Genomic DNA, 17,687 nt, shown 5'->3' with positions numbered 1-17,687 from the left:
ATTTTGTAAATGACATTTCCAAAGTCGAGAATCGGTAGGATGGTCAGTTTTACAAGGGTATGCTTGGTAGCATGAGTGAAGGATGCTTTGTTGTGAAATAGGAAGCAAAATGTAGATTTAATTTTGGATTGGAGATGTTTAATGTGAGTCTGCAAGGAGAGTTTACAGTCTAACCAGACACCTAGGTATCTGTAGTTGTCCACATATTCTAAATCAGAACAGTCCAGAGTAGTGATGCTGGACGGGTGGGCAGGTGCGGGCAGCGATCGGTTGAAGAGCATGCATTTAGCTTTACTTGTATTTAAGAGCAATTGGAGGCCACGGAAGGAGAGTTGTATGGCATTGAAGCTCATCTGGAGGTTAGTTAACACAGTGTCCAACAAGGGCCAGAGGTATACAGAATGGTGTCGTCTGCGTAGAGGTGGATCAAAGAATCACCAGCAGCGAAAGCGACATCATTGATGTATACAGAGAAGAGAGTTGGCCCGAGAATTGAACACTGTGTCACCCCCATAGAGACTGCCAGAGGTCCGGACAACAGGCCCTCCGATTTGACACACTGAACTCTATCGGAGAAGTAGATGGTGAACCAAGTGAGGCAATCATTTGAGAAACCAAGGCTGTTGAGTCTGCCAATAAGAATGTTGTGATTGACAGCGTCGAAAGCCTTAGCCAAGTCGATGAATATGGCTGCACAGTAATGTCTCTTATCGATGGTGGTTATGATGACGTTTAGGACCTTGAGCATGGCTGAGGTGCACCCATGACCAGCTCTGAAACCAGATTGCATCGTGGAGAAGGTACGGTAAGATTCGGAATGGTCGGTGATCTGTTTGTTAACTTGGCTTTCAAAGACCTTAGAAAGGCAGGGTAGAATAGAGATAGGTCTGTAGCAGTCTGGGTCTAGAGTGTCTCCCCCTTTGAAGAGGGGGATGACAGTGGCGAGTTGCTGTGGGGAGCGCAGGGCTGTTGACCGGGGTAGGGGTAGCCAGGTGGAAAGCATGGCCAGCCGTAGAAAAATGCTTGTTGAAATTCTCAATTATTTTGGATATATCGGTAGTGAAAGTGTTTCCTAGCCTCAGTGCAGTGGGCAGCTGGAAGGATGTGCTCTTATTCTCGATGGACTTTATAGTGTCCCAGAACCTTTGACTTTGTACTACAGGATGCAAATTTTTGTTTGAAAAAGCTAGCCTTAGCTTCACTAACTGCCTGTATATATTGGTTCCTAACTTCCCTAAAAAGTTGCATATCACGGGGGCTGTTCGATGCTTCTGCAGAACGCCACATGATGTTTTTGTGCTGGTGAAGGGCAGACATTTCTGGAATGAACCAAGGGCGACATCTATTCCTAGTTCTACATTTTTTGAATGGAGCATGCTTATTTAAGATGGTGAGGATGGCACTTTTAAAGAATAACCAGGCATCATCTACTGACGGGATGAGGTCAATGTCATTCCAGGATACCCCGGCCAGGTCAATTAGAAAGGCCTGTTTGCAGAAGTGTTTTAGGGGGCGTTTGACAGTGATAAGGGTTGGTCATTTGACTGCAGACCCATTAAGGATGCAGGCAATGAGGCAGTGATCGCTGAGATCTTGGTTGAAAACAGCAGAGGTGTATTTGGAGGGCAAGTTAGTTGGCCAGCCGAAAGCATGGCCAGCCGTAGAAAAATGCTTATTGAAATTCTCAATGTTAACATGCATGAAACCAAGGCTTTTATGGTTACAGAAGACAACAAATGAGAGTACCTGGGGAGTAGGAGTGGAGCTTGGCACTGCAGGTCCTGGATTAACCTGTACATCACCAGAGGAACAGAGGAGAAGTAGGATAAGGGTACGGCTAAAGGCTATAAGAACTGGACGTCTAGCACGTTCGGAACAGAGAGTAAAGGGAGCAGGTTTCTGGGCACGATAGCATAGATGCAAGGCATAATGTACAGACAAAGGATTGGTAGAAATAGAGTACATTGGAGGTAAACCTAGGCATTGAGTGATGAAGAGAGAGATACAGTCTCTAGAGATGCTTAAAACCAGGTGATGTCATCACATATGTGGGAGGTGGAACAACATGGTTGGTTAAGGCATATTGAGCAGGGCTTTTGGCTCTACAGTGAAATATGTCGAGGAACTTAAAACTGTTGACTCTCTACTGCAGTCCCGTTGATGTGGATCTGGGCATGTTCCCTCGTCTGCTTCCTGAAGTCAACAATCAACTACTTTGTTTTTCTGATGTTGAGGGAGAGGTTGCTGTCTTGACACCACAATGCCAGGTCACTTGGGGCAGCAGGGTAGCCTAGTGGTTAAGAGCGTTGGACTAGTAACCGGAAGGTTGCAAGTTCAAACCCCCGAGCTGACAAGGTACAAATCTGTCGTTCTGCCCCTGAACAGGCAGTTAACCCACTGTTCCTAGGCCGTCATTGAAAATATGAATTTGTTCTTAACTGATGTGCCTAGTTAAATAAAGGTAAAATTAAAATAAAAACTTACCTCCTCCCTATAGGCTGACTTGTCCTTGTTGGTTATCAGGCCATGGTTTTGTGAGAAAAACTTGATGATGGAGTTGGTGTCGTGCAAAGCCATGCAGTCGATGGTGAACAGGGAGGACAGCAGAGAACTAAGGACATACCCCTGTGGGGCCTCTGTGTTAAGAGTCAAGATCCAGTTGCGGAGGATGGTGTCAAGACCCACGGCTCTGAGCTTGGATGGAACAATACTGTTGAATGTTGAACTGTAGTCAATGAACAGCATTCTCACATAGGTGTTCCCCTTGCCCAGATGTGCTGCTACCATGTGAATAGCAATGGCATCTTCTGTGAATCTGTTGAAGCAGTAGGCAAATTGGAGTGGTCCAGTGTGCTTGGCATGTCACCTTGTTTTTCTTGGGGACTGGGATGATGGTGGTCTCCTTAAAGCAGGTGGGGACTACCACCTGGGACAGGGAGAAGTTGAAAGTGTCTGAAAAGACGCCTGCCAGCTCGTCAGCACACACTCGGAGGACGTGGCCAGGGATGCCATCTGGGCTGGTGGCTTTGTGAGGGTTCACTGGAGTTCTCACGTCAGCTTCGGACAGAAAAAGAGCCTGGTAGTCCAGAACAGCGAGTCTTTCTGGGTGGCTCGGTATTGTTTGCCTCGAAGCAAGTATAGAATGTGTTAAACTCATCTAGGAGGTAGGCTTTGACAGTCAGTGATAGTCTGTAATCCGAGCCATATGCGACACGAGTCTGAGTTGTCAAACATCAACTCAAGTTTGAGTCTATATATGATCTTTTTGCCTCCCTAATGGTTTTGTGGAGCTCGTACCGGCTTAGCTTGTATGTGTTGCGCGACACCGAGTCATCGGTGTTCGTTCTGCTTACATTCAATTCTGCAGTACAGGCACTCAGCATTGTACGGATATCTCAGTATATCCAGGATATTTGGCTGGGGTATGTCCGAATTGTTATTGTGGGTACAACATCATCAACACATTTCCTAATGAAGCCTGAATGGCAATGTATATTCCTCAATGTTGATGATGAGTCCTGGGTGGATGACTCTGAACATATTCCAATCAGAATGTTCTCAAAACAATCCTGCAGCATTGAAACTGCTTCCTCTGTCCAGTGCCACCCTATTCTCTGTGTTGGTGGATCCTTCTTGAGTTGCTGCTTGTAGCAACAGAGAGATGTGATCTGTTGGCTGAAGTGGGGGCGGGGGATGGCTTTGTTCTCATCACGGAGGTTTGTGTATACATGGTCAGGCATGCCGGATCGTCTTGTGGGCCAGGACACGTTGGTGATATTTTGAGAAATTTTAGTTTAAAACGGGCTTGCTTTTGGGACACTGACTGCTTCCGGGTGAGAGGATTCTTGCTGTCAGTTCACTGAGTGTCGCCTTGGTTTTTGCTTGTGGCAGTATGTACACAGCTGTGCTGCCTTCAACACAGTTTGACCACAGCATCCTCCTGGGTCGACTGAAGGAATACATAGGTCTCGACAGTACCGCCCATAACTGGTTCACCTCATACCTTTCAAACCGCACACAATATGTTGATGACACAGATCTACATAAAACCAAACCCCGGATTCCCTTTGATTAACATCCTCACAAGCTGTCGAGATGACATAAAGGCCTGGATGTCAAACAACCTCCTGCAACACAACAATACTAAAACAGAAGCAATCCTCATCGGCACTCCCCCATCACACCAAAACCAGTCCCATCACCACTCTTACCTTTGGCAGCCACTCCATCCCACTGTCCTCCTAGGTCTGCAACCTTGGGGTGTTACTGGATTCCTCCTTCATTTTCTCTGACCATAAAATCTGTCTGCAAAAAATCTTTCTTTCCCTGGAGAAACATCACCCAGCTTCATTCTCCTCTCTCCAAACCTGATCTGTAAAAGATGGTCAACTCCCCCGTCACCTCCCGACTCGATTACTGCAATGCCCCCCCCTAAAAAAGCATCCACGGGCTGCAGCTTGTGCAGAACAGCGCTGCCAGTGTCCTCACAGGATCTGCCTATATCCCACCCATTCTAGCCTCTCTCCACAGGCTACCCATCCAAATGAGAATAAACTTCAAGCCTCCTGTTAGTCGTCAATACCCCTCAATGCCTATGGTATCCAATACCTCAAGTGAACAGCCTTCAGGGTCACTCTAGTCAAATGATCAAAGACTCCTTGCAGTCCCCCCCACCTCCGCTTTCCCCAGACCACCACGTCCTTTAAGTCTGAGCTAAAGAATCACTTCTTCAAACTGGCTTTCACGTAATACTTTCTACGTTGTGGTGTCAGTTGTCGGTCTTATACGTTTGTTTCAAGTTCTATTGTTCTGTCCTCGTCACCTTTATTATTTTGTGTATCTTGTATGGTACTTGACCGCTAGCTATCTTTTAATGTCTTTAGCCTTTTTGTTAAAATAAAACTTTGACGGTTGCTCACAATGTAAAGAGCTTTGTGATTTACATCTGTAAAGGAAAAGCGTTCTACAAATGTAATTTATTATTATTATAATAACACAGGTGAATTCCCTCGGCATATAGTTGCTATTTTAGCGTCCAATTGTTGCACATACATTCAGAGCAGATAAAGTAATAACTAATGTAACAATCGCCATTTTACTAGCCATGTGTGCAGCACTATGCTTGATGTTTAGTCCCTCCGAGTCAAACGCTCCATAGCCATTGGATAGGGGTTGTTAGGGGGACTTGTTGCCTAGGAGACAGTTACATAATGGCAGGGGGTCTACAGCAGCTGTGCTATGGAGAGTGGTGCAGCATTAGAACAAAAGAGCAGTCCTGTCCCACTGTCAGCATGTGATGATGCTTCAATCTCCAAGTTTGATGCCATAAAGTAGCATAACGCAACAGTCAGCAATTAAGTTGGATAGACTAGAATAGGATAGAAGTAGTGAAGAACTGTGTATGTTGTTCAACAAACTCCTTAACACCCCCGGTTTCTGTTTTGGTGTAAAGATGAGGGATGGCCTGGAGAAATGAAACCACTATCAAATTCATAGACAGAGCCAAGGATGCAAGGACTGACCATCCAATACATTAAAGTTATAGTTTTAAGCATGTTCTGAAGCTATACAGTGTTTATGTATAAACATTGGAGTAAACCAAGCTTATATTTTGGTTTGTGATGGGGTATGATGGTGGAACTAAGGTCATAAGGCATTTATAATGCTTTAACAATCAATGGGTAACTTTATAGGTCCAAAAATGTATGCAACAAATGCAGATTGCCCTTTAAGGTTTATATAATCTAATTTGTGCTTGTGGATGAATTTACTTCTGCCTTTCACAAAGTTATAGCTAATTGAAGACCATTCAAAAAGCTTACAAAGTTCCAAAACGACAAGGCTGGGGTGCAGTTAGGTCCTGGTAACTAAACTATTGGTAGTCCCATAGTCATTGATGCATTTGGTGCAACGGAAATATAAAACCCCACCTTTCAATTACCTCTACTGCTACCTAGGGTCCAATACCAAAACCGTTCCTTTCAGCAGCTTAGGAAGAGTTTATAGCAGATACATATCCAATCATTTCAGCTCCCTGAACAGGCCGTTGAGGTCTACGCAACAGATATGTGATAAGGATTGGTAATATAAGGGTTTTGTCCTTGGCTCTACTGGGGGGGAGAGGGGTATTTACAACCCCAGCATCACACACTTTCCAACAGGTCAGACCAAGGGAACTATGGGAGATGGTATGGTGTCAGAAAGGGGTGGGGGGGAAGTAGTGGCTAGACAGGAGCTAGTTCGGCAGCAACCCCTGCACCCAGCCTAAGCTTCTGTACAGACACTGAGCCACGAGCGAGAGGGAGGGAAGGGGAGTGGTAGCTGCTATATTTAGCCCCCACCTCCCGAACCACATACCATTGGGCGCGTTCGATCGGATCACTTTTGTCAAGTCAGTGACCATTGTTGGTCACTGCCTTTCGAAGTGTGTTGCATTATAGAGATAAAAATTGGCTGACATGCTCCTGCCTACATGTCGACAACATGAAAATCACGTGATTAAAAGGTCACGAAGACGACTGCAAGTTTCTGCAGTTGCCCTTCACCAACTTCATCCTGCAGCCGTCACCTGCATTGTGGAAGGCTCTACTGTAAACCAATCATTAGGGTCTTTTGTTTGACCCACGGGAACATGACCAAAGACGTGACTGAAACCGGAACCAACTTTGCCGCAATTCAAATATAGCAGGCTACATTGGAAATACTGTACACAGTGTAAATGGATTCCATATTTGAGGCTCCCTCTCACTAATTGATTGTACAATGTACACACATATAATTTCAGTTTGTGAGTGTATGATATGGGGGTTGGAGATGTTTATTTTGATTCTGCCATGTCGATCTGAGCCTTAGTGTCCGACTTTCGGCTGTCGTAGTTTCACCTACCCTGACTTCACTCCTCGGTCCTTCACAGGGTCGGGTTGCTTTAGCCTTACCACTCAAACATGCCCAATAACTAGGACACACACAGCCAGTCACTCATCCAGCCAGCCACTAAGCCCCCTCACCTCCCTCTCCCCCCTGTTAAGGCTTCAGCACAGGGGAGTGCAAGGACCCGCGCAGGTCGCCCCACCCAGTCTGACCTCCTCGCCCCACGTCTTCCTAGCTTCCGTAAGGATACAGGCACATGTTGAGACGCCCCTAAAGGGACCTACACACAGGTAAGGTGTCATAGGCATAGGGTCACTTCCTAGGTGCTGTGCCGATATGTTTTGCTGGGTGATACCACAGGGTGACATTGATGTTTCAAGCTTGTTTGGGACAATAGTCCAGGCGTTATGATTGACAGAGCTGTATTATTGTCCAATCGAACAGTTTCTCTTGCATCCCCATATCTTGTTAATGTAGGACACTTGATGTAAGGTACACACGTCTGTCTACTATATGATCCCTCCTAAGACTTAATGCAGCCTGATATGTGAATGGCTTACCGTAGGGTGATGAATGTCATTATGCACGATGTTGTCAAGCAATCTTTTTCACAATATTTCTCCATACAGTGTTTCTGGTGCTATTCCCTCAAACTTGACACTTTTTCAACAGTGGATAAATAGATTTACAAGAGCGTATGAACTAACATTGATAACTTCTTTGGACGTTTATTGACCTTGCTGGAGGTGACAAGAGCGACGCTAGAGCTAAGAATGCTTTAATAGGAATGGCCCTCAAGCCAAGTGAATAGACAAGACAAGTCCTTTGATTTCTCTGCTTTACCTAAATTATGTTTACCGAATGACTTACTAAATGAGCAGCTATTCATACAGATACAGATTTTTATGTGGATTTCAAATGAAAACAAGATGGTGCATCGTACAGCTAGACCGAGAAACACAATGGTATGATGTGGACTGTTGCTTTCCCCACATCTTGTCAACCGTCACAGATGCTTGCTGTGACATTGCCCGTCCCTATGTCCTTTCTCAACCCAAAAGGGTGATCCCAAGCATATTGATTCTCGCTTCACCACCGAGTGAGTGTCATGTCTGCCGAGCATGTGCTTGGCGTTTAACGGCTCAGGGTTATTTAAAAGGGATGTGTTAACTTTGGGCTTTCGGCACTACCGAAAAATTGTACCTGCTGCGGTGGGTGTTTGTTCGTGGCAGGGGGAGTGTAATGTTGGTGAGGATAGCATGCCTTACAGTGCTGCGCAACATTGCTTCCTTTGGTTTGTTAAGCTAGTTGCTACGGCACAAGGCGTGCCGTCACATGCTGTCCCTTGTGATATTGTTTCCCCAGGGGCAGCGATGTCGCAGTTCTCTACCATGACGACCAACGAGAGGAAGATGCAAGCTGCAACCATCTGTAGGGAGGTACAGGGTCCTGAAGGTATGGTACGACACGTGGCCTCTCTCTCACACTCTCTCCCCCCCCCGCTGCCTCCCTTCATTAATTTCTCATGTAAAAAAAAACACATGGACACACATGAACAATTTAACTGCAGTCATACAGTACAGACAAATCCATGTGTGTGCCTGCGAACAAAGACAAACACACACTCTCTCTCTCACTCAATCTATACAGACTCTGTAACGGGGTATCATCTAGTTCACTACTGGTTTCCAAGCAGCACCATTGAACCGGTCTGCGGCCTTGGATATAACTAAGCAAATGTGAAGTTTTATTACTCAATGTAATTAATCCCTTTGTCGTTGTCCTTTGAACAAGCTATTTCTGGGAGGGGACAACTGCATGGCTCATTGGGGAGAGAGAGAGAGAGGGAGAGCCTGAGGGCCACTGACAGCTGAGGGATATTCTGTCAGGCTGGTTTTCTTTTGGCTCATTTGATTAGACTATGACGTCTCCATGATCAGCATGCACGGGAGGGGGGGGGGGGGGGGATTTCACTGCTAATCACAAACAAGGGGGCCAACATGAGAGGCTGTCTGACACAGAAAGATTATTAAAAATGTATTGTATTATTGACAGCATACAATATATTAAGTCAGCAAGATGGGTAATGGGAATATGTTTTACAGTGAAAGGTAAATCAGTAGAATGTAAATAGACAAATGTGAATATTGTCAGTATAACGAGCATAACTTACTCTGACAGACTACAGACTGTATGCATAATAGGGTCATTAAAAAGTAAGGACGTGTGGGACACTAGCTCAGCCAAACACAAATAAAACCATAACAAGGGCATGCACAGCTGAGGTACAGAATGACACAACACACACACACACACACACACCCACCCACCTTTCCCCATACACACCATCCCTACTTTCTCAGAGCTGTTGTGTCTCTTCCAGATGCAGAGATGGACCTGGGGAAGAAGATGAGTGTCCCTAAGGATGTGATGCTGGAGGAGCTGTCTCTGGCCTCCAACAGGGGCTCCCTCCTCTTTGAAAAGCGCAAGAGGCGCTCTGAAAAATACACCTTCGAGAGCATCCAGAATGTAACCAACACACAGATCAATGTAAGCAACACAAACCCCTTGCATGTACAGTACACGCTTGAATGTGAACGCTAGCTAGATTAAAAACTCTGGATACTACAACGACAATCAAAAAACTGGAACAAAGTTTCAACGTGAACGTTTATGGGAAAATGAGCAATGAGAGAGATGACCGATACCATTAGCATTTGTTTTGGAGCTCTACGCGATTGTGATGAGAGATTTAAAGAAGGCTCAACGCAGAGTTTCCATTCGGTTCATTCAAACCATTATCAATAGCGTTCGAAGAGCTTATCAGCTCTTGTACTGTAGGAGACTGTCATCTAGTGATTCATTCTCCCCAATCCTATAGTTGCCTATACGCTTACGAGGAGGAGAACGGCAACAGACACTTGACGAACACTATACCTAATTTCCTGATGAAACACATAAGCGCTTGAGATGATTATCAGACTGCAGCCTTACTGCTGCTCAAAGACTCAGACACATTGCAGAAACAGCCTAACCGTGGGGGTAACGGATAGGGGGTTGTTTCTGGATAAGGCCTTGTACTTGCATAATAGCTATGAGATTCTTACAACGGGCATACGTTAAAAGTCCTGTTTACAAGCTTTGTGTTTGGATGGGCAGTGTGCCAAGTCTTCATCTTCTTGTCCCGGCAATTTAGGCCACTTAGGCCCTAGCGGCTACTTTAGGCCCTAGCGGCTACTATGCTACTCAGACCATACAGGGACATTTCCCAATATACGTTACCAAACTAATTGAAACAGAGAGTCCAATCTGTTTCTTTCCATTTAGAAGTCACATCCAGGACACTTCCTCTGATAACTAGTTGTTTGAGCCTGTAAACACACAGACATACATACAGGCAACTGCCGAAATAAAGGAAACACTTGAGTAAATGAGGGATACAAAGTATATTGAAATCAGGTGCTTCCCCACAGATGTGGTTTCTGAGTAAATGTATCAATTAACATCCCATCATGTTTAGAGTCATGAATAACATTCCCAGTCGGCCATTATTTTGTCTACCATGGCTAGAGGAAGATATCTCAGTGACTTTGCAAGAGGTGTCTCAGATGAGCATAGAGGGTTTAAAGGGTGGGTAGTGTGTGTGTGTGTGTGTAAGTCTTAGTCACTAGATCTCAACCCAATTGAAAACGTATGGGAGATTCTGAAGCAGTGCCAGAGATAGTGTTTTCCCCCACCCTCACCAAATGAAGACATTTCTCATGGAAGAATCCAATAGATTCTGCAAGCGTCTGGAACTCTATGACAAGGCGCATTGAAGCCGTTTTGGCTTGTGGTGGCCAAACACTCCATTAAGACACTATATATTTGTGTTTCCTTTATTTTGGCAATCGCCTGCACATTTTAAGGTTGTTTGGAATATATTGGGCACTGAATCTGATGAAATTATTAAAACTCCAAATGAAAATAGTTTGATCTTGCAGTCCCCGTTTGTTTACCTTTTGGGGCAAAGGGGAATTTATTTCAAGTTGTCAACATTTCCTGAGGAAGTCCTGGCATAAATTAGTACAAATATCACTGGGGAGGATGAAAGTTACCCACTGTGGACCACAGCACAGGATATTCATACATTGGAAAACAATGCTCCTTATGTTACTGGCTCTACATAAAGACAGTCACTGAACTCTCCATCATTCTCCCCATCTCACTTTCTCTTTCTTAACCCCTCTATATCTCTGACCTTTGATCTAAACTGTCTCTGTCCTTGCCTTTTCCCTCCCTCCCTCCCTCCCTCCCTCTCACCTTCTCCTTGGAATGGTGTAACTCTTCAAACGCAGAGTCAAGAAACCACAGAAAGCAACAGCTTGGGAGTGGAACAGTCTAAAACAACCCCGAACACGTCTGATCCGAGCAACACCCCCAACCCAGACAACATTGCACCAGGTGGGTGCTGCTAATGCGACATAACCTCTGCTCTAAATTCATGACCCCGTGACCCCTACGACTCATTAACCTGGATGTCAGTGGAGTCATTAGCATGATTTATACTAGCATGGGTGAGCCAGTGACATTGAAGTCATCAAGCCTTGGCCAGTTGAAAACATTTATTGGAGCACCTGCATCGGGCACAGAGCTCAAAACCTTAGGCCAGATTAAAAATTACGCAGTCTGGTGAGAATATCCCTGACCTTATGTTCTTTCAAGAAACTAACCCTAGCCCCTTACCCCCTAGACAGGATTTTACTTTTATTAAGTAATATGGTCATAGCTACATCTTGCTCTATGGTAGAACTTTCGGTACTAGTAACGTTTACTCCTTTATTCACATGAGGTAAGTGTATGGATAAAATAGGTGTTGGTCCAGCAAGGATTTAACAAACTATGAAATGTTTAGCTACGGCGTGGGGATAGTCTTCATTGTTTTGGCATTTTATTAATTCCATTGCATTTTTTTGTACTTAGGCGTCTTCGTGGGTGAAAACATTATTCTTGAGTGGAATCTTCCGGCTCCAGGGCAGGAGCATTCCTTCTCCTTCTCCCCCCTCTCTATCTTTCTCTGTGGATCTCTCCCTCACTCTCTGTATCTATCCATTCTTCCCCTTCCCTTCCCTTCCCTCACTTTTTATGGGCGACCTTGGGGATAGTTTGATAACAGTCAAGTTTCCTCCACAGGAAATGCGCAGAGTATTTCCTGTGTCCACCACTCGCTATCCTCTGAGAACAATCAGGAAGAGAATGGCACTCGGATCACTCTCAACCTCCTGATCCAGCACTGTCAACATAATATGGACACCAGTTAAGCCGATGAGCACATGGAGACAGTTTGTGATGCTATTTTGGGAACATACGACTACGCCGCCACCTTGAGAGGGAGTCGGCGGAGAAGTCCGTGGACACAGCGATAACAGTAGCCGAGAATTGGGGTCAAAGGGTATCGGATGTCACACAATGACTCTTAAATTAGCCAAGAGATGAACCCAGATGTTTCACCTTTGGGTGTCTAATGGCTTGTTGAATAGTGTGAATTGGGAAGGGAAGCAAGGAAATGCTGGCTACCGAATGGATCACTGCACCGCAATCAGACTCTTGTGTTGAAATGTTACTCCACTTATATACCCGTATCGATAGCCCTTTACATTACAGAGTGGCAAAAGGGATAATATTATGGTAATACAGTGGTAATAGATATGTAATACTACAATGTTATCACCATGGTAGCACTTTATTCATTGCTGTAATGTCAAGTGCTACCCAAATATCTTATCCCTCTGGTAGTGTGGGTCTGATGGACTGGCTCGAGATCATGACGCAAACGTGAGAACATTTGGAACAATGCTTCACATTTGGAACAATGCTTCAAAACATGGAGTCAAATCTTTGTCTCTAGTCTTGTTGTCTATATCTACCATGCCTTAACCCCATGTCACTAATACAGTGATCTCCCTTTCATCTTCCCAACCCCCAGTGTTTCCTGCATTGCGGCAGTCACAGTACACTTCCCACAACACATTGGAGCAGCCAAATGTGCAGCCATGCTCGTGAACAATTTTACGTGGCCCCAAGTAGATCTTGTGGTTTGCGTTTGTGAAGGAAGTTTCTAAAAAAAAAAACAGCAGAACTCCCCTGAGGAGACAATGTTTGGTCTTTCTCATTTCCTCCTTGATAAAACAAACTCAGAATATTTTGTTAGTTGTAAGAGGGTTGGACGTGACACAGCAACACCCTACGTTACGTAACACATGTTTGCAAGGCGCCCCTGGCGAAGAACACTAGTTTTGAAGGATACTTTTTTGGATAGGCCTTCCCTGTCACCCTTACACCACACAGTAAAATGTCCTTCATGTTGGTTCACTGTGAAAGTTAACCATATTTTTGACCATACAGGGAGAACCCATACATTGCTGCACTTTGTTTATATTGAGGTTTGTACAAGACAAAAATCAGCTTGGGAGTACTGTATATGACCTGATTGATTCCTCAAATGACATTGTAAATCATTACACCATCTCTCTGTTATGCAGTTTTTCACTGCCTCCTCTTCCTTATTTCTATGTCTAGCTCTCCCTCTGATTCTTCCTCTCCCGCTCTCAACTTCTTCTACCGCTTTGACAAACTGTACCGAATGGAGTCACAGGGCCCTTACACCAGATTCTCTGTCCCCCTCTTTTGCCCAGGTTATGGTGGACCTCTAAAACAAATGGAACCAGAGAAGTTCAACAGCACATGCCTCCCCAAGTCCTACCACTCCCCCTGGGACCAGGCCATCTACCACAGCGACCCCTCCCTGGCCGATAGCCATGTCAACCACCTGGCAGAGCCAGAAGCTAAGCCTGAAGGACCAGGGTACAAGAGCTTCAACAGGTATGACTGATGATGGACCTGTCCTGGACCATACCTTGGCTGAAATAGTACAGTACTTGCCAATGCCGGAGGCTGGTGCAGTAGTAATGCTCCGGAGGTTCAAGCCTTCGCTCAGCTGACTGAGGGCAGCAGGTAGCCTAGCGCAGTGGTTCCCAAACTGTGGGCCCCCCCCCCCCAAAAAAAGTTAATAAATACATACAGTACCAGTCAAAGTTTTGGACACACCTACTCATTCAAGGATTCTTCTTTATTTTTTTAAACCATTTTCTACATTATAGAATAATAGTGAAGACATCAAAACGACAAAATAACACACATGGAATCATTTAGTAACCTCCCCAAAAAGTGTTCAATCATAATATTTTATACTTGAGATTCTTCAAAGTAGCCACCCTTTGCCTTGATGACAGCTTTGCACAATCTTGGCATTCTCTCAACCAGCTTCATGGAGGTAGTCACTTGGAATGCATTTCAATTGACAGGTATGCCTTGTTAAAAGGTCATTTGTGGAATTTCGTTCCATGTCAATGTGTTTGAGTCAATCAGATGTGTTGTGACAAGGTAGGGGTGGTATACAGAAGATGGTCTTTTACCAAATTGGACTAAGTCTATATTATGGCAAGAACAGCTCGAAGAAGCAAAAAGAAACGACAGTCCATCATTACTTTAAGACATGAAGGTCAGTCAATCTGTCAAATTTGTGCAGTTGTAAAAGCAATCAAGCTCTATGATGAAACTGGCTCTCATGAGGTCCACCACAGGATAGGAAGACCCAGAGTTACCTCTGCTGCAGAGGATAAGTTAAAGTTAAATGCACCTCAGATTGAAGCATTTATTTTGGCTGCAGAGTTCAAGTAACAGACACATCTCAACATCAACTGTTCAGAGGAGACTGCGTGAAATCAGGCCTTCATGGTCGAATTGCTGCAAAGAAACCGCTACTAAAGGACACCAATAATAAGAAGAGACTTGCTTGGGACAAGAAACACGAACAATGGACATTTTACCGATGGAAATCTGTCCTTCGGTCTGATGAGTCCAAATTTAAGATTTTTGGTTCCAACCTCCGTGTCTTTGTGACACGCAGAGTAGGTGAACGGATGATCTCCACATGTGTGGTTCCCATCATGAAGCATGGAGGAGGAGGTGTGACGGTTCTTTGCTGGTGACGCTGTCTGTGATTTATTTAGAATTTAAGGCACACTACCACAGAAATCTGCAGCAATATGCAATCCCATCTGGTGTGCGCTTAGTGGGACTATCATTTGTTTTTCAACAGGAAAATGTCCCAAAACACACATCCAGGCTATGTAAGGGCTATTTGGCCAAGGAGAGTGATGGCGTACTGCATCAGATGACCTGGCCTCCACAATCACCCGACCTCAATCCAATTGAGATGGTTTGGGATGAGATGGACCGCAGAGTGAAGGAAAAGCAGCCAACAAGTACTCAGTGTATATGGGAACTCCTTCAAGACGGTTGGAAAAGCATTCATCGTGAAGCTGGTTGAGATTACGTGGATGTCCATTATGGCTTGTCCCCGCACCTCTCTGATTCAGAGGGGTTGGGTTCAATGAGGAAGACACATTTCCGTTGAATGCATTCAGTTTTGCAACTGACTAGGTGTCCCCCCCTCTCCCTGACTGGCTGTGCCTTTCCTTACTGTTCTTCCTCCTAGGTCTATCCCCCAAATCTTGTTTCTAACTCTGTCCTGACCCTCCAAAAAAGATATACATTAAGGAGTTTTGATACTCCGATCTCCTTAAATAAAAATATTATGCTATACCCTTGCAAGAAACAAGTAGTGTTTAGAACAGTTGTTTCTCTATGTCTACTAGGCAGAAATGTATAGAAATGTAAACTTGCTTTTACACTTTGGTAGCGGATGAAGTGTCCACTGACATACTGTACATTCCTTTATCTGAGTCACAACATTGTCAACAAATGCACCATACATCTTACCATACATCCCTTACCATGTCAACAGAACATGTCCTCCAGCCAGAGGCTTAGACTCTTTGATGACTCAGTCAATGTGTCACTTCCCCTCTGCCTCGTTAGTTGTGCAAGGTTAATATTAACATTGTCAATCCTCTATCCATCTCCAGAGTGGCTACCCCGTTTGGCGGCTTCGGCGGCAAGTCCACCATACCGGCCCCGTTGTTCAAGGCCCCCGACGTGGAACACAACACCATGCCGGAGCTGTACCCAGAGCTCCAGGGGGAGCCTGCGGTGCAGAGGCCCACATTCAATAGGGTGGCCTGCGGCTGGGCGGGGGCCAGCACCCCCGTCATCCTCCCCAAAATGCACCTGGATCCCATGTTTATCCCAGAGTCCGATGACCTTTGAACTTCTGGCGGTTGTTCAATCTTCTGAGATGCTGCTTGGCTTGCTACCCAAAAGTCCTTCCGCTGGGTTAGGGTCAGAATAGGGTCAGAGTGAGGGGAAGGAGGCATTTTTGATTGCCTGATTAGGGCAAGTTAGCTACTTTTTTGTGGCGAAAAATGCAAGTTTCTCTGATTAACTGCCCATGCCCAAGGTGTTCTGCCCATCTCCAAACTGCACTTGAAGTAAGTAAACCAGCTAGAGTTACTAAATACAGTATAGGATATTTACATACTGCACATTGATGTGTATAAGATATAATGAATCTGCCTGATGACATTTGATTACTGTATTAGTTGTTTTTGAGCTAAATAAAATGATGTAAAGCACAATGTTATAATTTCAGTTTACAATTGAATTGCATTTTTTCCTGCTGAATTACATCAATATATACAGTACACTCTATATCCCTTGTGATTGAGACAAATTGCTTTCACATATTCCCAGAGAAATGCTTGAATAACTGTTCAGCAGTGAGTGTTGATGGGCCGCATGACAGTGTATTTTCTTTTTTCTATACTGAGTTACAGTTCATATACTGAAATCAGTCAAATGAAATAAATAAATTAGGTCCTGATCTATGGATTTCACATGACCGGGAAGCAAACAGATATGCTTGTTGGTCACAGAAACCTTAAAAAACAAGTAGGGTTGTGGATCAGAAAACCAGACCACCATTTGCCTCATGCAGCACAACAAATCTCCTTTGCATAGAGTTGATCAGGCTGTTGATTGTGGCCTGTGGAATACTGTCCCACTCCTCTTCAATGGCTGTGCGAAGTTGCTAGATATTGGCGGGTACACGTAGATCCAGAGCATCCCAAACATGCTCCATGGGTGACATTTCTGGTGTGTATGCAAGCCGTGGATGACTGGGTCTTTTTCAGCTTCCAGGAATTGTCTACAGATCCTTGCGACATGGGGCCGTGCATCATCATGCTGAAACATGAGGTGATGGTGGTGGATGAATGGCATGACAATGGACCTCAGGATCTCGTCACGGTATCTCTGTTTATTCAAATTGCCATCGATAAAATGCAATTGTGTTCATTGTCCATAGCTTATGCCTGCCCATAGTATGATCCCACTGACAGTCATGGGGCACTCTGTTAACAACATTGACGTCAGCAAACCACTCGCCCACACGACGCCATCTGCCCGGTACAGTTGAAACCGAGATTCATCCGCAAAGAGCACACTTCTGCAGTGTGCCAGTGGCCATCGAAGGTGAGCATTTGCCCACTGAAGTCGGTTACGATGCCTAACCGCAGTCAGGTCAAGACCCTGGTGAGGAAGATGAGCACGCAGATGAGCTTCCCTGAAACGGTTTCTGACAGTTTGTGCAGAAATTCTTTGGTTGCGCAAACCCACAGTTTCATCAGCTGTCCCGGTGGCTGGTCTCAAACAATCCCGCAGGTGAAGAAGCCAGATGTGGAGGTCCTGGGCTAGCATGGTTACACGTGGTCTGCATTTTAGAGTGGCCTTTTATTGTCCCCAGCACAAGGTGCACCTGTGTAATGAGTTAATATATATTATCAGCTTCTTGATATGACACACCTGTCAGGTGCATG

General features: G+C 44.9%; 1 protein-coding gene across 1 annotated transcript; it reads left to right on the top strand.

Moving 5' to 3' along the window:
- Positions 1 to 7,033: 7,033 nt before the first annotated feature.
- On the top strand, positions 7,034 to 16,381 carry LOC135515375 (myozenin-2-like). The gene is made up of 6 exons (XM_064939050.1): positions 7,034 to 7,160; positions 8,236 to 8,325; positions 9,254 to 9,420; positions 11,208 to 11,313; positions 13,545 to 13,731; positions 15,840 to 16,381. The coding sequence occupies exons 2-6, from the start codon at positions 8,244 to 8,246 to the stop codon at positions 16,078 to 16,080; spliced, it is 783 nt and encodes a 260-aa protein (XP_064795122.1). The 5' UTR covers positions 7,034 to 7,160; positions 8,236 to 8,243; the 3' UTR covers positions 16,081 to 16,381.
- Positions 16,382 to 17,687: the final 1,306 nt, after the last annotated feature.

Source organism: Oncorhynchus masou, chromosome 27 (assembly GCF_036934945.1).
Source record: "Oncorhynchus masou masou isolate Uvic2021 chromosome 27, UVic_Omas_1.1, whole genome shotgun sequence".
Lineage (NCBI taxonomy): Eukaryota > Metazoa > Chordata > Actinopteri > Salmoniformes > Salmonidae > Oncorhynchus > Oncorhynchus masou.
Note: the sequence above shows the minus strand (reverse complement) of the source record. Positions and strands in the feature narration are given on the sequence as shown.